General features: G+C 36.6%; 1 protein-coding gene across 4 annotated transcripts in view; it reads left to right on the top strand.

The window, feature by feature from the left end:
- NEK7 (NIMA related kinase 7) overlaps positions 1–16,513 on the top strand; it is a 78,982-nt gene extending 62,469 nt beyond the window's left edge. For all 4 annotated transcript variants that reach the window (XM_074876744.1, XM_074876746.1, XM_074876743.1 and 1 more), the window contains 2 exons: positions 1,513–1,626; positions 8,474–16,513. In XM_074876744.1, coding sequence (XP_074732845.1) covers positions 1,513–1,626; positions 8,474–8,584 — 225 coding nt within the window. In that variant the 3' untranslated portion in view covers positions 8,585–16,513. The remainder of the gene's footprint in view (positions 1–1,512; positions 1,627–8,473) is intronic.
- The last annotated feature ends 4,460 nt before the right edge of the window (positions 16,514–20,973 follow it).

Raw genomic sequence — 20,973 nt, 5'->3', positions numbered from 1 at the left:
CAAAAGTACTTTTTAATGAACACCTAGAGTACGAAAATAAGTATCTGTGCATTTATTTAGAATTTCTGCATGCATACAGAGCCTGCAGTTGATTTTTCTTTTTTGGTCTTTAGCTTGCATTTTTAACATTCTTTTTAAGGTAAGAGGCAATGTCATGGAAATCCAAAAATTAACAATATTTTGGTAATATAGTTATAGAATTTTTGGGAGGATTGTAGGATAGAACTGTAGTATGGTACTTGTTTTGGGAGCTTTAAAATGATTTATTATTACTTGAAGGTAACATGAAAAAGTACTGAACTATTTGAGAGCATTTTTATCATATAGAAAGTAAATGTAAGAGAATTTTGGTAATTTTCTTCATACATTTTTTCCCCCAGTGATACCGGTGCTTAGACATGAAAGAGTTAAACTGCTATCTGGAAGACCACAAGACAGATGAGAGCCATTTTCAGCTTGTCCTGTCCCTGCTGAAGCTCACTGAGTAGCACAGCATGGACTAGCGTGTTTCACACACACTCTGCCTGTCTGGGGAATGTACACATTGTCCTTCCAAAATCAAACTTATTAGCACATGTAGAAAAGGGTGACTGACTTTGGGGCAGCGCTGCACTCAAAGCAGCATTCGTGCTGCTGCGGTTCAAAGACTTAGAAGGCTTTGAACAGAGTGGAGAGATTTTAAATGAATTTTTAAATTTGTAATCCTGCTAACCACAGCATTTGTTTCCACCTTAAATGTCAAGTTGTAACAGTCTGGAAATAAAGCGTAGGTTTACTAATGCTGATTTTAAGCTGATCATTTATATAAGTGCTCTCCAACAGATAGTCTTATTTTTGTATTACAATTGTAAATTGCAGTCAGTAATGGGTGCCAGTTCTACACTTCCGATGACATTTTGGGATACTTGTTTTTAACAAAGTATTTTTGGATAACATACTGAATTACAAAGTTTTTGTATTTGGGTTTTTTTGGAAGTATAGATGTTAACTTCAGTTTTCTTGATTTTTAAAAAAACCAGCTGTATCAGTCTAGTGCAATAGCTGTGGAAGGTTACAAAACCTACTACTGTTACCCTCCATTTTCAGCATACAGTATTGCTTTAGATCAGGTAATGCTTTCAAATAAATTACATGTTTTCTTCCAAAAGGTCTTCAGAGGAAGATTACATTGTGGGTTTTGAGTTTTCCTTGTGGTGCAAGGACCCTCCATGCTCACAGCAGTATCAGAAACTATTAAATTTTTCCTCATACTTGATTAATAAAACTCTAATGGTATACAATTCAAATAATCCTTATATTGCAGTATGACAGGTACGACTGTACAACACAGAATAAGTACACACACTGGTTACAGTAACAGTTTTGGAACTTTACTTTTTAGCACTGTGACACTTCTAAGCAGGAAATCGGAAGCTGTTAAAAATCATGTTTGATTTGTTAGTATTACAGATTTTATCATAAAACAGGTTTACTTAAAAACACAAAAGAAAACTGTACATTTTCTTTAAACAGATGGCTGCACTGCAGAGTCCCTTTTATGGTGATAAAATGAACTTGTACTCCCTATGCAAGAAGATAGAACAGTGTGACTACCCACCTCTCCCTTCAGATCACTATTCAGAGGAAGTAAGTAATTTTCCTTTTCATGGGCTAGATCCTCAGTTTGTGTAAAGCTGGCACTCTTCCAGGGAAGTAAATGAACTTGTGTGATTTTATGTTATTTGCAGATTATGCCCATAAGTGTTTGCTTGTTGAACCTGCTCAAATGTTCCTGTCAAAACAAGTCTCTGATATGATTTTAAATTGGGGGGGATTAATGATGGAAACCTCATACTGTTAAGATTCTTAATTTCATTGAGCTTGCTTTCAAGTATGACAAAATGCTTTCCCAGAATGCACAATGATATGTTCTACATGCCAGAATGGGATTGAGTCATACATCTATAGTATGCTTTTCTAAAAGCACAACTATACAAGTTTATGTTGCACAGTAAATTAGTGCACTAGCCTTGTTTCTCAAGGGGCTTGCATTAAACTAGATATAATGTATCTCACTAGTAAAATGAATTGTTTTGTTCCCATTTGACTGCATTATAAAACTGTGATGTGCTGTTCGATACAATTGAACGGCAGTTCTTTTGCAAGAAAAGAGTGGTTCTTGACAACACTAACATTAAATTTCAGAGAAATATAGGTAGACATAATATAATTGAATTTGAACAATACACTCATGCATATCGCAGCAATGTTTGTTTTAAGCTGATAGGTAACCATTCCTTACTGTCATTAATGCATTTAAGGAGGGGTACTTGCTGTCTTAAGCTCTAAAATGAAAAGAAACAAAATAAATATTTTTCTTAGGGTAACTGAATGAAAAAATATAAATGCTTGCTTGTGAATGTTCTGAGATGCTAGTTTTGAAATACTTTCCCACTTCGAAAAGAACAGGGTAAATTGATAGAAGCTGTAAATGAAAGAACACGTATTAGTAACAATTCTAATTGAATTCAGCCTACATGAATTAAAGATTACTTTGAAAACTCAAACACAAGCACTGAAATACTTTTAATAAACATAAAGTGTTGTGCAATTTCATTTATAGAGTAGGAGTTGTAATTCTGAACCTGAAATTTTTTTTGCATTCAAAGACAGTGATTGGACTATTAATAAAAGATTGCTGCCCAGTATTTTGTTTTGTTTTGTGTTTATAATGACAATTTTTCCCCTTTTATGAAACAATCTGGACTTGAAAAGATAATTCAGTGATGTTACAAAGGATGAAATAACGATCTGTTGTGCAATTTATACACTATACCTCTTCGTGGGTTTTCCAATTAGTCATTTTATCTTGGCCATTTTTAATTATTATTTATTGTAGACTATAAATATGGCAGTTCATATAACCAACTTCAGAACTGGAGGCCTAGAAATACGGTAGGGTGTGAACAATAATGCAAAATGATAGCAAGAATGTCAGGGGCCGTTCTTTGTTGTGTCATTCATGCTGTCTTCCTTTTTCCATGAAGCACATGAATATTTCACATATCTGCATCCTCATCCTCTATTCTTCTTGACTAATTTTCAGACTGTCTGAATTTGCATTTCACATGGTAGCTGATTAGGAGATGCCGAGTGCAGCAGCGAAGCCTCAGCAGGCGGTTTCCATGGTGACCTTCAGCAGGATTTTAATGATGATACCACTAGTGGTTCGTTGAAGTTGGCCTGCCTGCAGGGCTACTTCACTGCAGCTAAGTGTGAAGTTGGATATGCGGATTCCCAGCCAAGGGGCAAATATCAAAGTCTGGCCCAGATAGAAGGTCTTAAAGTTTGGATGGGGAAAGAGATTCCACCTTTTACTTACATCTGTATAGTTTCTAGTGTTGAAAACAGATGCAAAGCACAACATGTTACGTTTTCTTTATTTCAAAGCAGACACGTACTTCTGCATCTTGGATAAACCAGTTATTTGCAAAATACATGTAAGTTATTTTAAAACATGATGAGAGCATCAGAGCTGTGATAAGTATGAAAATAGTTACTTAAAAGAAGTAATCAACTATGGATACTGTAATGGGAACGTTTTTATGTTCTGATATAAAGACTTGTGTCTTCACTAAAGTACATGGAAAAATAGGTACGTTTGTTAGTCATTGCACCAAACCAGACCTTTTTTTTACTTGTATGAAAAAATACTGTGCTGGCGTGAACTGTAAAAAAAAGAAACAAACAAGTGTTATCTGTCATATTGGGATACTGTCCTAAATGTTTCACCTATATTAGAAATCTAGATGTCAAACCTTTAACCAGGTTGGAAGCACACTTGGTGAGCAGTAAAGAACAGGGTTCACTGAACAGTAAAACCCATTTCATATTTTATAACAAAGAATTTTCTGAAAGATAGATTTCACTGAGTATTGATCTCTGCATCCTCTGATATAGGAGTGTAAATACTTACATTAAAAAATACAAGGCAAGTGCTTTTTAGAGAAACTTTTTGTAAGTAAATTTTAATGAGTTTTAAGATGTGACACTTTTTCTAAATTTTGAACTCTCTGTAAGACCAACCTGTTAGTAATGCATTGCATCTGTGTCATCAGATAAGTATGACAGAAAGATGCACCTTAAGATAGATGGACAGATGGATAGGTTTTTTTAAAACCTTTGATTAGAAATCCTAATAGCCTATGATGCATTTTCACAAACTATTGCTTCAGCAGTAGAGTCACAAGCCAAGATTTTCAAATGTTTAACAACTTTGGATATCTCAATTTTTGAATATTCTTTAAGAACGTCTGCTAGTCGGGGTGAGTACGCAAGCATTTACTGAAAGCTGTTCAGCTTTAGGGAATTCAAAGATGGGGCTCCCTTGCCACTCCCGATCAATACTCTTAAAATCTCAACAGTCAATACTGGTATCATGTTGCTTTCATGATAAATGGAGTTTTTAAATCTTCCCTTTGATTGAGGTGCATTTCTAAAGTTGACAGCCAACCTCCTACTCGGAGGTGAAGGCTGAATGAGCCAGCAGGTCCACAGTGGTAGTGTTAGTTGCCAGCAGAAGGTCTTGAGAACAACACCAAGAAAGGATTCAAGAAGGTGTCCTATTCAGAGTAAGAATCGTTTTGTGTTTTTTTTCTCTCATCCAAAATTTCCTGTGTGAAAATTGATCTTCTTAAACTGGCTAACAATGCGAAGTACTTGCCTGTCATATTTCTGTCTTTCTCCCTCCTCCTGACTTGAGTGATAACTATTTATTTCATAGCTGAAAAACCTGCTGAAGTTAAAGAAAGTGTGTCCCACTGCTCCGATGTCAGGCTAAGCTCCAGGCTAAAGACAGTCATTGTGCTAAGTGCACAGAGGAGGTTAAGAACAATAAGCAGCCAAAGAAGTTTGCAGCTTGGGAATGCAACAGGAGGTCCCTCCAGCTCAGTCACAAGTCTGCTCTGCCTGTTGGCCAGTCTGTGCTGGATACTAAAAAATTACTCTGTCTCTAATGATAGTCTGACTTCAGAATCCCAGTGCCTCTTCCCATGGTACTGCTGGGCTCTTCTGCTACATTGGAAATTTTATTAATACTAGAGGGGTTGACAAGCGGATTTCAGGTTTATTGAAATGGATATCCCTGTAGGAGTTAGAAGGAATAGTGCTATAACCAAGTATTAGCATCCAGCATGGTCTCAGTTTCAGTCCTGAAAGACTATCTTCCTATGTAACTGTTTTCCTCCTGTATAGCAAAATTATTTCACCTTCTCCCAAAGGTTTGCTATTCAATAACAAGGCTCAAAAATTTTGAAATTACTCAGGAGTCTGCGCTATCATTGTGCAGTGTCCCAGGCATAATCAGCTGAGCGTTCCTGCCTTACGACTGAGATTCTGGCCTGGGGAGGAGGAAGGAGATTTTGCAGTAATAGGAGTGACCAACATTTAAATGTTAAGACTCATAGCCACGCGAGGTCTATGGCTCTGCGGTTTATTTTATTACAGTAATAGTGAAGGTTTGTCACTAATTGAGCTCACCACTTGCACTATGTTGGGAAGAGAATTTCTGAGTAAGCTGATTCAGTGACTGTCTGTTATATGAACATATTTTTGTAGATCCTTTCTTGCATCCTAACAATTAGTAGCTACATTTTGGTTAGAGTAAAAAATAAGAAGCTGCAAAAAGCCAGCCGTCAAGACACCATGTGGGTGAATGGCTTTTGCAAGTGTACTTACAGGAATTAATAGGACCTAAAGCCTTACATGTACTTTTGAGTAATGATGCTATTTTGCTACAGTTCTTTTCTAAGCAATGAATATTCTTGGCCATTTTATTGAAGCTTGGAATTATAATATACGGTAACAGTAACAAAGTAACTCTGAAGGAAGGCTTCCTGTCTAATGACTTAACAAACAGTTTGAGTCTGAAATTGATTTTTAGATGATAAAGTTCAGTTTAGGGGAAAAAAAAAAAAAAATCAGTGTTACTTGCAGGCCAGGATTGAAAAGACATGAAGTAGCCTACTGGAGGTAAACAAAGCTTCTCATGCTTTTCACAGGTAAATTTCTTGAAGATTTACTTCTGCTGTTCTACCTACAGTAAAGTTATTGATATACAGCTGGTAAAAACAGGAGAAAGAATACTCTGTTTCGCCTCTGGTGATAGCTTTATAGGTTTCACTCCTTCAAGGTCTTTTACTAAGGCTTTATTTACTGTATGTAGTTCTATTGAACAGATGGAAGTCTTCACAGAGAAAGATAAACGTATGCGTACAAGATTCAATGTAGTATTCTGCAGATAAATTACACTTGTGTTCTCTTTACAAAATGTTTACTTATTTGCGTCTAATTTCAGGCTTGAGGTTTTTGGATGTTCTTCAGTCTTTCCTGTTTTTCCTGCAGGCTGTCTGAGGTGTGGCATAGCAAGCTGCTCATCTCTGCTAATACATTGTGCCTGTTGCTTACACTGTGCCTCACCTGCTTCTACAGGAGATTGTTTTTCTTTGCGTATTTCTATTACATGTTGGCAATTATTATTTCTTACACTAGTTAATGATTTCCTACATTCTGTTCTCTAAATGTTTGGGAGTTATTACAGGCTAATAGTTTTTCCTGTCAGTGGTATTGTATTTTATTTATTGGTTGCCAGAAGCAATATGATGGCTTTTATAACTCCATTAGTCAAATTATATTTAGCATATTTAAGATTCAAATAGCAAGTCTGTTACAGATTATTTTCATTTAATGTTTTTCTTCAATACAGCGATCTGACCACTATCTTCAGAATTAATGATCTTATTTTTAAATATTAAGCTCTTCTTGCTAAAGAAGATGGAAGTCTAGTGACATAGTTTTTGTATTGTTAAATATGAAAAACGTGTACATTCTGTACAGTTTGCAATGTTTCTGCAACAGCTAGTGGACAAAGTTTTAAATAGTGGCATGCAGTGTTTCTTAACTTTTCGATTTCCTATTCCCATGTATTTAAATTAATCTGTGAAAAGTGAAAGGAGTATAATTATAATTTAAAATTCTCTTGGTCTTTTTATAAAAAGCAGGAAGAAAACTCTCTGATGGCAGGTTTGAATATGCAATCTATGTTACTTTTGAATAATCGTGGTGATGAGGTCGCTCTGTGTTAGTTGCAGTAATTACAGATTATTTTTTTAGTAATCATAACTAGTAGTACTGGGAGGGAGACTGAACCAAATTTGACATATTGCCATAGAAGGGTGGAACAAGGTGTTTTTCTGTCATGCCCCTCACCCCCCCGCTGCCCCCCCGCTATAAGGAGATCCAGGAGGATTTAGCAAAACTAACAAAAGCATAAAGGAAGAGCTTCAGAGTTGGTTAAGTTACTTTTGCAAAGGATGGTAAACATTTTAGTAAGTCCTCATGAAGCGTTGAAAAATGCTTAGGAGATGCACACAACTTAAAATAGATGCCCCATCAGAAGGTAATCCAGACAATATATTAAGTTCTAACGTTATAAGTTCTTAGGCATATCAGAGGAAGAAGAAAACCCTGCAACTCTTCTGCCAGTTTGTGAAGGCGATGAGAAGTATCTGAATGGTGTGGAAGCTCTTTGGGGTTGCTTCTGCTGAGTATGTGTGCTACAGAAGACCTAATAAATTATGGTGCTTGTGGAACCATGGGGATTTCTAGTCATATAGTGATTTGTTTCTTCTGAGGTAGAGACTTCCGTGAACATATTTGAACATAAAAAAAAATCAAGGGTTTAATCCTAAGAACAGATATCAGGACATAGACCAAAGGTTATTTAATCTAGTATCGTGTCTCCAATAGTGGGCAAGTGGAGTAACAGGTCCAGCATAATGTGATACTTCCCCAAAATAATTTCCCAGCTTCCAGTTTTAAGTTCACAGATTTCCTCAGTCGAAGGTGGAGTCTTTATATTAAATAGCTCTCAGTGGGTTTAATTTGTTCAATTGCTTCCTGAATGCATGGGTATTGGTACCTTCTAGCAGCAGGAGGTTCTGCAGGTTAACTGTGTTATAAGGAGAATCACTGCCTTTTGTTTGTTGGAACCTGTCATGCAGCAGTGCCATTTATTGTTGGCTAACTCTTGTATCAGGAGTGAATGAGCAAGCCGTCCCGATTTACTTCTCTCTGTGCTGCTGTCAGCCTTCTGGGACTTGCAGGCATAGTCCTCCAAAAGCACAAGAATTTTTAATTTAAATGATGTGTAATGGGACTAAATGCATATCTAAAGTTATATGTTAAAAGCATTAGAACTTAAATTTGTTCATCAGTTTTCCTGGACAACAGGAAATGTAAAAATCATGGGAGTACATTGCATGCATGCTTGCATAGAACAGCGTGCAGTGTGTCAAGAGAGGGAGGGTTGAGTGTGTGTTTATGCAGAATTGCTGTTTGGCTAATTTTTGCCAGTCTTATTAATTTGAATTTGATAATGCATAAATACTACTTGTAAGAAAGCCAACGATCCTGTCATGTTATTTTCCTTTCCTAGCTGCGACAATTAGTTAATATGTGCATCAACCCGGATCCAGAGAAGCGACCAGACATAACCTATGTCTACGATGTAGCGAAACGTATGCACGCACACACTGCAAGCAGCTAAGCAGACATCAGATCATGAAGAAAAGAGCAGAAATAACCAAGTATTTTAAACAAGTCATCCCACCTCTTTGTGTGTTACAGAAATGTAATTATTTGAAGCTTACTGTTGTGCTTTGAATTGTAAACCAATTTATATACAAGCTTTGTTATTTTCTGTTTATTTCTATATTTTGTATTTTTTACTAACTTGCAGTTGTACAACAGGTATAAATATGTAAAGCATAACTTTAAAAGATACCGAGAACCACTGTTTTCCATGTTAAGTGGGCTCAAGTATATTTTCTTTAATAACAAAAACTCAGTTGGGCCTCAGTTCTAAAACACAGTTGCACTTTTGCACATGATACAGATATTAGGCTTATTATCCAGAAGCAAAATGTCTGAATCTCTCACCTTTTTAGTAATTTATGGAAAGTATGAATCAGCACAGTTAACTTTATTTTACTCTTTGTTCTAAGAGGAACATAATTATTATAGAAAGTTATTGTATTTTATATTGAATTGCAGCTTGCAGTTAAGAGTAGACAGGCGATAGGATTAGTTCTCTGCTTGCCAAATGTGATGGGAAATAGTTTCATAAAAAATCGTCATGCTGAAATTTTTGTAACATCCCTTTTTTTATTCTGTCATAATGCACATAAAACATTTGTTGGAGGTTTTCTGGGAAAATTTAAGGTGTTGATTCTGCAATCTGATCGTTTTCAATAGGCTTGTGCAGCACTGCCCTGGGGCAATAGGAGTCTGCATAGTTAAGTCTTAAAACCATGCAGATGCTTCTTGTAGCAAATAGGGTTCTTTTGAGGCTAGTGTTTATGAGAAGGTCTGATTAAAAGATGCGATCTTTAAGTTACAACTTCCCAACTGTTGATGTATATGTCACTGTTTGTAGATTTCTGTGTTTAAAAGAATTTGAATGACCTTGTGGTAATGTTGGTTGGGTTTTTTTGCATTTTTTTTTTTTAAATACAGAAACCTTTTAGAAAAGATATAATAGTGCAGTATAACACAAAATGTATTCTTCATGAATATCTGATTTTGTATACTGTATCCTGAGAATTAGTTTTGTATTTAGCAAAAGTAAATTTTAGCTTTTATGTTTAAGAGCAAGTTGCTACTCCTTCATTTGGGAAATAAATATATATATGCAAAATGTCTTACAAATACTTTATTAGTTGAAAAGGAAATTCAGAATAATTTTGTTAGACCTTAGTGCCTTTTCGGGTATGCTTAAATAATATTTTTATTGTTAAGGAAGGAAGGTGTCTCATTTTTAAATGTGGTAAAAATGGAGAATGGACTGAAATTTCTTGAGTTTCAAGACTGAACTTTTTATACAGAACTGTCAAAACATAATTATTAGCAGTGGTATTGCGAAGATGTTATGGTCAGTTAAATCTTTTTCCGTATGTGAGTAAAAAGAAGTTAGCTCAAATAAAAGCAGGGGTATGTACATACTCATACAGGTTCTAGATGCAGTCAGTTCCCTGCACGCTCAGATTTTTTTTTTTTGTTTCTCTGTGTAGCTTTAATTTTTGATTTGATGTAATGCTCAGAGAATAAAAATCCAGCTGTGGGGTTTCTGGATGAAATGTTCAAGCTAGGTCAGGGTTTTTTCTGGTTTTGTATTTTTTAAAACTACAAATGCCGTGGAAATTGTTTAGCAAAATAGTTTTTAAATAGTATGTGCCAGATCATCAGCTCATCTTAATACATATTTTTTTATTTTTGTTTCTAGATTTTTGTAGGATGAATCCTTAGTTTTCCTTCTAGCTTCTCTGTATACTTAATCTTGTAGGACTTCAGTGGAACAATTTCTAGGGAGGAAGTATTTGAGAAACCTTGTTTGTGTCTAGCAGCCTCTAGATTTGTCTTCATTATCTGATTATTGAATTTTAAAAGTGATGGTTATGTTCTATAACAATAGTTCATATGTCATAGAATGAAATGGTTTGTATTGGACAAGGCAGCATGATACTTGTTTGACTGCCAGGATTAGCCCTAATATGCACAAGTACTTGAACCATTTTTTTTCCAAAAATGTACTAGAACATTTAAAAATCACTGGAAAAAACCCAGCACAGTCAGGCTATTTGCATCTAACGTTATGCATCGAGTACTGAACTTCTCTTGAAAGAAACCAATAATTTTTTTTTTCCCCCCTCCTGTCTGGAAGGGTACATCGAGTAAAGAAATCGTGAGGTAAGAGTTAGCAAATGTGCATACTTAAGCATTTAAATTTTTTTATTGTTTTTTTTTTAGCGTTTATGATTAAATCTTATGCTGAGGAAAAGAAATAGTTGTTCCTGTTTTAAAATATGTAAAATGAATGGTACAGATGACTCTGGTGCCAAACTTTATAATTAAGAAGCCCATATGGGTTAATAGAGCGAGTTATAGAACTGGGGATTGTAGAATCTATCCCCTAAGTAAAGCACCTGGTAACATATGAAAATAAGCCTGTTATAACACTCCAATGCATGCCATACACTTATAAAATATTTTCTTTTATAATACATCATTCTATTTTTCATACATTGTTGATGGTGACACTTGGCACTATTTATTTTAAGCTATTGCATTATGTCTTTATTTTCTTTAAAGAGAATGTGTTACATTTCTAACCAGAATGTCTAACTAGCTCCTCCTTTTATTTCAGTAATGCCACAGTATTAACTTGCTTCATGAGTGAACTTTGTGCTTTGAATGACACTGCATAAAATCTTTGTCTTGTCTTGAAAGCTCCCCTCTTGTGCAGTAGTCTAATAGAAATGAAACATAGAAATATTAACTATAATCTAAAAATTAGAGTGTTTCTATGATATTTTTTCAAACTTTTCTTGTTACAGATATATATATATATATGTTACAGTAGATGTTACCTATCTTGTGGACAATTTACTGGTTCCAGTAGTTGATTATAGGTGAGTTTTCTTGACTGTAACAGAAGACAAGTACACTGGAAAAAAAACTTCTTAGTATTATTTGTCAAAAATTTATCTAAAAATACTACATCAGATATATTCATAATTAATCCAAAAATTGTCTTTATCTAAAATTTAAAAAAAAACTAAAATTATTTCCAAACCATATGAAAATATCCAAAAAACATAAAAATAATGAAGAGCTCCAATTATGGCCCTAGTCCTGTGAGCTCTTATTTATATAGGTAGGCTATTTTTACATAATTTCAGTAATACTGAGTGAACCTTGTATACACACATAAATAAATAGTAATCAGTAGGGTATATAGAAATATGCTCAGCTCACTTTTTATACTTTCTGTGTTACTGGTTTGGTAGCAAGGAATAATGTGTTTTTTCCCCTATCTTCTGTTACACTCTAATGATCCAACTACCAATTGTACGAGCAGGCAATAGAAGTATGTCGTCTTTTTGTAATGAGCAGAAACTTTAAAAACATGTCAATATACCAGAAGATGAAATACAGTATTAGAAGTGCCTGAGAAGGCTGGTGTTTTATTCATGCTCATGATTAAGACAGCCATAGAGTGAAATTCTTGACAGAGGCTTGGAAATGGAGAAAGGCGACTTATGCCAGTGGTTCTCTGATATCTCTGAATGGGACCCAAAATCGCAGTGATGTTCGTTTTTAACAATCTGTCCACTTAATCTCTGTTTTCGCTGTTCAACAGCGAGATGAGAATCTTAATGGCTGAATCTGAATGCTGGTGGCGAATGCTGCGTCAGGTGTTTGAGCTTCTAGGAACAGGAGGTTGATGTGAGGGAGAGTCAGTGAAGGCCTTCAGGTCTTGTTTTTTGGAGAATTTAATCTGGAAGTAAAGGTGCTGGATAGCAGAGTTCAAATCACTGCCTTTCCATCATTTTTAATACTTCTTTAATTATCACAAGTTTTTCCAACCCTGCCATATCCCCACATCATCTAGCCAGTGGCAATGCTGGTCTTCTGAATTTCTGATCTCTGGTTTGGTCTGAGTGAATGTCTAACCGTTTCTGCCAAGATCACCCAAGGAGGGGAATACAGGTGCTGGGCGTGCCCAGTGAGGTGTTACTTATATTTCTGAACATGACTCAAATATAGATTTTTAAGGTTCTTTTTCAAACTTTACTCCCTTCCCTGAACCTTGTTCTTCAGTTGATGTTTTTTAAAAATAGTTTCCCTTTCATATTCACTTCTGAAGTCCTACGATTCCTATCTTCCACTGCTGCTGCTTCATCTGTCCTGTTGTCTGCTCTTCTGTCGTCTTGATTTGAAGTCCTCTGTGTCTAGTTTTCCTAGTGGCCATTAGTTTGCTTCTTTCTTTGTGACTTTGCTAAACTCAACCCATTTCTGGCTTCTCAAATTTTATCCCTCACCATGGGCAAACCATATTGTTTTTACCCCCGATAACTACTTAACGCCATTGTTCTTCATTCTGTTTTTCCATCCTGACGCCTTTGATTTTCAGTTTTAGACAGATTTTCTCACTGCCTCAATCATTCCCATGACCTTGTCTTTACTAAATACTGTTCACTTTATTATCTCTCATTTCTAAATTCCTTTTCTCTGATCACTACCTGCTCTCTTTCAGCTTATCTGTCTTTCTTTCTCCTCTACCCTGTCACTCACTCCTTTTGGGATCTCCAGTCTATTAACCTTTCTGACTCCTTTACTCTTCTCAGCTGCCTCCTTCCTTCATTGGCCTCACTTCCTTTGGCTCACTTGTCTTTATTTTCATCTCTATCTCCTTCTCTATACGTGGTTTCTTGGGTTGCTTCTCACATTGCCCTGTCTCCATTCCTTTCCCCAGACATTTTTTTTTTCTTGTAACTTCTTAATATCCATTCCTGCCTTTTAGAATATCTCTGAAGAGTATATCAACAGAACACAGCTTTGGACTCGGCTTTGCCTTATAATTCTCTTACCAAATGGACTTTTTAATCACTTTTATCCCACCTTTTTTTTTTCTTGTTGAGTTTGCTTGCAGATTTAGTGTTCATTTCACCATTCATTCTTGTTACAAAATGTATCTTCAAAACCAGTCCTGATTTTTGTGTGACAAGATCCTTTTCAAAATTGTTTTTCTTTCTCAGAATATGTTTCTGAACAGGGTTTCTCTGTCTCTTAACTGTGCAGGTTTGCCCCTTTTAGTTCTGTATCTTTTATAGCTCTTGCTCCTTTCACTGAATTACTTCTTCCTCTTTAAATCCTCCTCTCATTTCCTTCACTAGCAACAAAGTTTCTCTTTTCTCTGTCTTGAAGGGGATTGCACCTGTCATCCTATCTGGTTCTCTTTTGCTCTTTATTCTCTGATTGTCTGATTGTCATCCCCTAATTTCATGTACCTGAACATCCTCACTCCAGTTTATTTTCAAGTTTTTGACTTTACACTTTAATTTGAATGCACCAAAAATCCAGTGCTTCCTTCCTCAGTTTGATTCTCCCATAGTTCTATCTCCAGATGATTCCTTGAGTATCCAGCCACAGTCTCAGACCTGTTCAGATTCAAAGATCTAATTTTTATTCCTAACTCCCTCTAGACTATTTTCTAACATCCCTGACAATTTTACCTGCCTGTTTTCCAGGGCCACAATTTTTGTATCTCTGACACTTCTCCCATGCCTGCATATCAAATGTCTCAAAGTTAGTATCAGATTCCAGCCCTCTCCACTATATGTGTTCTTTCTGATCTTTTATCTTCACTGTATTAGCCTCTGTGTCATTTTGACGTCTTTTCTCCCTTCAAAGTATTAAAATTGATAGGACTAGACTCCTGTCATTGGCCTTTAGCTGTTTCATGCGTTAAAGAAGGAACTCCACCAAATTATTACTTATTTTGTGTTTTTCAGAGACTTAAGTCCCACAAATTTGGTCTTATTTCAGGACTCTAGAGCTGGAGTAGATTCTATTCCTTCAAGTATTTCAGAAGTTCTTGAATTTGGGCCTTGATTTATTTTTTCTACCACTTCAAAGTTTTTGCCCTTCTTTTCTTTGTATTCATTGTATGTAACTTTGACTTGTCTTGTTTCAGCACACACAGCTAACAGTTGTTTTCTTGTTATAGTAGCTTGATTTTGGTGCTTTTACCATTGCTTGAAATAAGAATGTACTGAAGAGCTTCACTGGCTGGATCCAGAGTGTTAGGTGCAATGCTCCTCGTTGTTATCATCCCAGCCTTACACTGGCTTCTCTTATTTGCTGCCCTCTGTATCTTGCCCACCTGAAGATACTGCAGGCTAGTGTAGATACAGTTGAGCCAGATGCAAACCAGGTAGCTTGTATACTTGCAGCAGTATTGCAAGTTCTTATTGACAGTGAAATGTTTATTTGTCCTGTAGGTTTAGAACTGTGCTGTACTACTTCTCTATCCACACTACCCTAATTTAAAACCAAATCAGATCTGCCTGCATGGTGGACTGCATGGTTTTCTGTATTAGGTGCACTATCTGACTTCACAGTTTTAGCAGACTTTCAGATTTGGAAGACTGTATGTTTGCAGAGATTCACTGTTGATCAAATTGTCTGACCTTTGACTGCTCACAATTAACCTTGTATATATGTTGAGATTGAGAAGCAAAATTCTCTATAAAACTTAAAAAGTTTGGGGTTTTGGAACTGTAGGATGTAGAGCTGAATGTCAGATTCAGTTTGGTGTCTGTGGATATACACACATTTAATCACTGTTTATTTGCACCAGAAGAATTCTTTTCTTCTAGAGGATCAGTTGCCTGTTGGCACAAAACAGACTTTTAGTATTTTTTGGGTTTTATGTTTATTCTTTGTTGTCAGTTTGTATCATGTCATACCATTAGTTCATTTGTTCTTCTACAGCTGCCTTAATGATGGGTGGAGGCCTTACACCTTTTGTCTGAAATCTTCTGTTCTTATGGAAATAAATTAGGTGCATTGAGTCCTTCCTGATAGTTCCACTTGCTTTGCATTTAAATCCTAGCAATAGAAAGAGGTCTCAAACTGGACAGAAATGGTCCCCAAGATAGAGATGTCTTGGGGTTCCCTGTTTCCTCTCGGCCTCCTAGCTCCTCATTCTCTGGCTTCCCTGGGGCACTTGCTGGGGGCATGGTACTGCCAGTGTGTTGAGGGCTAATAGAAACTTGGAAACTGAAATGTTGGTGTTACCCTGCTTATGTTCCTATGGTATCCTTTCTCAGTGTGAATAGGAAATCTCCCATTTAAAAATTACTAGAAAGGTCTTTGGCATTTATTACACAGTCGTTTATTGCTCTTTACACACTTGGCATTAAAAATGTGTGTTTGCTGTTACAAAGAAAATTTTAAATCATGCAAAGACTCTTAGCTTGCCTTTTAATGTGGAGTTGGTATTCTTCTGTACACTTCATTTGCTGGTTGTTTGTTTGATTTCAGTCATGCTCGACTGTTGTAAAGATGATCATTAAAGATGAGTATTGCATTTTCTGGTAAGATTTTGTTGGGAGAGGGGAAGAAGGGAAGCGTCTACTTATTTGAATTTGGCTGCTGATTGTGCTTGAATCAAATTGTAGAATCATTCAGGTTGGAAAGGACCTTGAGAGAGTTCTCTAGTCCAACGTCCTGCTGAGAGCAGAGTCAATGCTGAGTTCAGACGAGGGCTCAGTGCTTCAGCCAGTTGGATCTTGAAAACCTCTAGGGATAGAGGTTGTGCAGCTTCTCTGGGCAGCATGCTCCAATGCTTAGCTTCACTGTAAACCTTGTTTTCCTTATGTTCAGTCAGAAACTCCTCAGTTACAAATTATGGCTGTTGTTTGTTCTCCTGCCACTCCTCAAATGTTCTTTATGTTGCAAAAAATAAGTCAAATACTGAAACAAATAGAGAACTTGCAATGTTTTATTTTCTGAAACTGTTGTTGCAAACAAATAAATATGTTCATGTAGTACTTCTGCATCCTGTATGACATGTACACTATATTCATTTACTACTTGAGTGTAAAATAAAAGTTTTGGCAGTAAAACTTGATTTAAAAGTTCTGTGATGTTTATGGTCTGGATGTTCGCAGTTGTTACCTTTTAAATCTACTAGATGTTTCCTGGCAGAGCACAGTACTGCCCACCGTGATGAAGCAGGCAAGTTGGGATCCTGAACATTACTGCATTTCTGTCTTCTGGAGCCTGCCTTGAGGAAGGTAGCTTACCACTGGGGATGGGATGGGAAGGAAGCTAACATGCATCAGAATAGCTGATGGTTATGGGAACTCTACTTTTAAACTCTCAAGTGATGGTGGAAACTTGCCTAGAGAGATTTATCAAAACTGAGATTTGAGGAGGAAAATGACTGGGGAGAGGGAGGTAGTTTTCAGAGTAGTAGTTGGTTTTGTTAAACTTTCCCATGTGTTAAATGAGAACTCAAAATTTGAAACTTCTGACCACAAACTTCTTGGAAGCAAATAAAGAATATGACAAGTAGATTCAGTTCCAAATCCAACAGAAATTTAGTCCTATGAGACAATTTCCTTAAACCAGGAATAATTTCTTGATCTTATATCATTTAACAGTTATCAATCTGTCAGGGTGATGGTGTCTGTATATCATTTTTGTACTGGAGCTTTTACAAGGCATGTGTTTCCTTAGACCTGCTCATGGGGTATCACAGCTGTCTGGCAGCTGGGGTCCTTTGCCTCAGTCCGCGTTAGTGCCGTGCAGGCGGCAGAGGGGACGTGGTGACTGCGTGTGCCTTGTGTAGTATTCGCTTCCAAGCAGGTACTGGCATGGGGTGGAGCTGCACATGCTGCTCTGTTCTCTTGTTTCCCAGCACCAGCCATGTAGGTCAGACCCACCTGACGCTGGGAATCAGGAAAGCTAGAGGTACTGTGTAAACACACATCTCTGATGTACATCAAGTTCCCCATGGTAGAATTTCTTCTGATTTTCATTCATTTGTAGTGACTTAATATAATTTAAAAGGTTAAAAAAATAAAAAAGGAGTTGCAAATGGTTCAGAACTTTTATTCTTGTGGAAGAATATCTTATAAGGTAATTTAATTTTGCAGGATTCAATACGTGTTCTTAACAATAATAATTTTTGTTGCATATTCTAAGACAATTATTTTAGAGTATGATTTCTCCATACTATGATCTGTTAGGACTAAAATTCTTCCTGCTATACTTTTCCTCACTGGATAGGAGGAATTAAAAGTTTGTTTTCAGTAGCATAGGAAGAGCCAAATGCTGTTGCACTGATTGCGACCCCCAAGGAAGGACTTCTTGCTTGAGTCCGGTCTGAGCAGCTGTAATGCATCCACCTGTAGCTGGAAGAGAATTCCCCCAGGGCAGAAGCTCTGTTAGACAGACATAAGACAGCTTTCTTAGGACTACCTTAAAAAGTTTTAATGAGTTTGCAGGGAAGAAAGGGGTCTTAAGATGTTATTACTGTGGAGAGTTTTTTAATGCTGTGACCTCTGTGATAGGCTTTGGAAATACGGGGGTCTCCAGCTGCAGTATGCACTAGGCTGAATTCAAAGGAAAGGCTGTATGTCATTTTTCCTTTAGCTGAGAGATCTGTACTGTGTGTTTGGGGGCTGAAATTCAGTCTGGCTGAAAAATCCTGCCTCGGGTGGGAGAGTTTTTGTAGGTAGTTTGCATGAAATCTCCAGTAATAACAGTAGTCAGTAATTTGAAGAACCATGTAGAGTCATCTTGTTTCTGTAATTTAGTCATTCCACTCCAGAGCTTACATGGATGTGGAGATGACTTAAATAACTTAGTCCTTGGGTAATAGCAGAAATAGGACAAGGGTTGCCCTGTCTTTGTTTTTTTCCTGTGGTGTGTTCTTGTTGTTGATTGTTATGTTTGGATGACTTCTGGTTTGTTTGCCAAATACTTCTCACCTTAAAATTATAATTAAAAAATGTTCCATATGTATGGAATAACTTTATATGCATTTTTATATATATTAGCAAGGCTTACAAAGCACTGCATTCTTCTTTACAGCGAACGTTTGGAAGTTGATCTGTAGTCACCTAGATGTAATTGCTCCTAGCTGCCATTGACTGTCACATTGCACTGTTGTGAATGTGAACGTGTTTTCTTTGTTAAAATCTAAGGACTGATTCTATGAACATAAAATGCGAGGCGTATACCTTTAAAAAAAAAAAAATCCGCATACTGCAAAATGAAGCAATTATTTGGTCTTTCCAGAACCCCGTTTCCTGAGTGTGGATATCAGTGGTAAGTGTGGCCGTTAGCAAGGCTGGCGCTGGTTTGAGCATCATTAAATAGAAGCCTGCTGACACTGGCCATTGATCCAACAGCCGGCACAGGGCCTCTGGGCCACAGTATTTCCTCCCCCATCTCTTACTTCTCTCTGGGGATAACCAATTGGAAGAAATGACCCACTTGCTGGAGTTTTTAGAAGCAGTGGGCAGTTCGATGTGAATTGTCAGCTCCAGCTAGAAGGGCAAAGGATCACACAGTTGACCCTTATCTGTTGTTGGCATTCTGTTGCTGTAACATTTGGCCATCCCTCACAATGTCACAAATCCCAAGAAGACTTTGTGAAACTCGAGCAATGCAGTATTTGGAAAGCTGTCATCTTTTAAAGCTGTTATGATACAAAAAGGTTATGAGCTATAATACTTTTTAAAAAGAAAGTTCTACCTGTTTAGTAATGAAATGTTTATGATGCTAAGCAATCTGTTTATAAAACTATATTTTATTTGGAAATTGCTTTATTTTTAATTTTCTGGGAGTGCGTAAGTTGATGACAGTGGTCCTAAATGGATAGAAACAGATGACGGTCAAGTAATATCCATAAAATGGAACATACAACTTTTCATAGATACCATATTCTTCCCATTTATTGTTGTTTTCAGTCTTGAATGTTTTCTTTAAACAGCATTGATAGCTCTAAAAACTGCCACAAGCTTTTATAAAGACAACTTAAGTATTCTAATATGGTGTGCTATGAAAATTTTGTGTATATTTTGCAATTAATGATTCATATTTCTTTTCTGTAAGAAATTTAAATTTGCCATTAGAGTAGTACCCATATGCCATAATCACGATCAGAATCCCATTGTAACTAAGTGGTGCGTCTATGTGAGAATATTCTCTGTATTGAGTACAGCCTGTCATCTAATTAAAGAAACTTTTGCAGTAAGTTGCCTCGCCTGTTGATTTGGAATGCTGGCAGTCATTTGCCTGCAGCAAAGTACCTTCCAAATGTATAACTTCTACCTGCTTTATGGGGCTCTTGTTGGAATTTGGCCTTTTTATGTCCTCCTGATTTTTAATTTCTGACTTTGTATAGGACCATCAAGTTATTGCAAAAAGAACTATAGATCATAACTGTAATTTATTTCACAGTAATTGAGTGTAAAATTCTGTGCTTAAAATGCAGTCCTAAAACACAACTCTCTTTTAAATTGGATATTCTGCAGTTCTCTCATAACTTAAAATATGGTCAGCGTTACGTCTTTACATAACTTCGTAATTTTATGTAATGAAAACCTGAAATAGAAGTTCTTTTTGTTTGACTGCATAAAGTGCCTCAGAGTTGGAATTGCAAAGAAATCAATAGTGTTCTTCAGACCTCTCAATAATTGTCTTTATTTTCATTCTTTAAGGTCCTAACTAAGTTGAAATGCAATATTTCATTCCTGACATTTAATCCATGAAAATGTCCTTGGAGATGTATTATTCCCTTAAAATAATTTACGTGTGCCCTACAATGAACACACACTGCTGGAGGTATATCAGAATCATTTTTGCTCTGCTACAGGACATAAATAGGAAACATATACATGCCTCATTTGAAATTGGTTGATATAATTGTCATATGACAAGCGTATTGTTGTAGTCTTGAGGCTACTTTTTGTTGATATATTTATTTAAAAAAAAAAAGCCCAGTGTCAAATTCTAACAGATGATGATTGCACGAACTAACATTGCATCTTTGGTTGTTCTGATGTGTGTAGTACTTGTTTAGTGTGTAAAAGTGGCATTTCTGATCTTAGTTTGCCCAGATATATTAAAGTACAATAGACTGGACCATCTGTACTGTCAGTGTTACCGTTTGCCTGCAAGGATGTTGACCCTTGAAGGAGCCGTTGTGGGGGAGGCTATGGTATGAACTCACCCTATGGCAAGTACTCTGCTTGTGCAGCCTCTAACCACACTCTGACCTGGCTGTGATATGCTGTGTTACAAGCAAGGAAGTGTTGGCTTAGTGACTTAGGGCTGACTTGCATGTGTGCTAGCGTTTGTTACTGAATGACTGATACTGTGGCCTCCTCCCTTGTGCTCAACTCATTTGTGTGCTGGGTACTGTCAGTCTTACCAAAATGAGTGAGCGTATCTAGCACAGAGTTCTCTTTATAGGAGTTAATTAATGGCTGTAGTACCCACTTGTGCAAGGAGTTTCTGCATCCAGAACTCTATTAAAAACCACAATAAATTATTGCTTTGGAGCTGTGTGCTTCT

This window comes from Strix uralensis, chromosome 8 (assembly GCF_047716275.1).
Source record: "Strix uralensis isolate ZFMK-TIS-50842 chromosome 8, bStrUra1, whole genome shotgun sequence".
NCBI lineage: Eukaryota > Metazoa > Chordata > Aves > Strigiformes > Strigidae > Strix > Strix uralensis.
The sequence above is the reverse complement of the archived record's forward strand: the minus strand, read 5'-3'. Positions and strand labels throughout refer to the sequence as shown.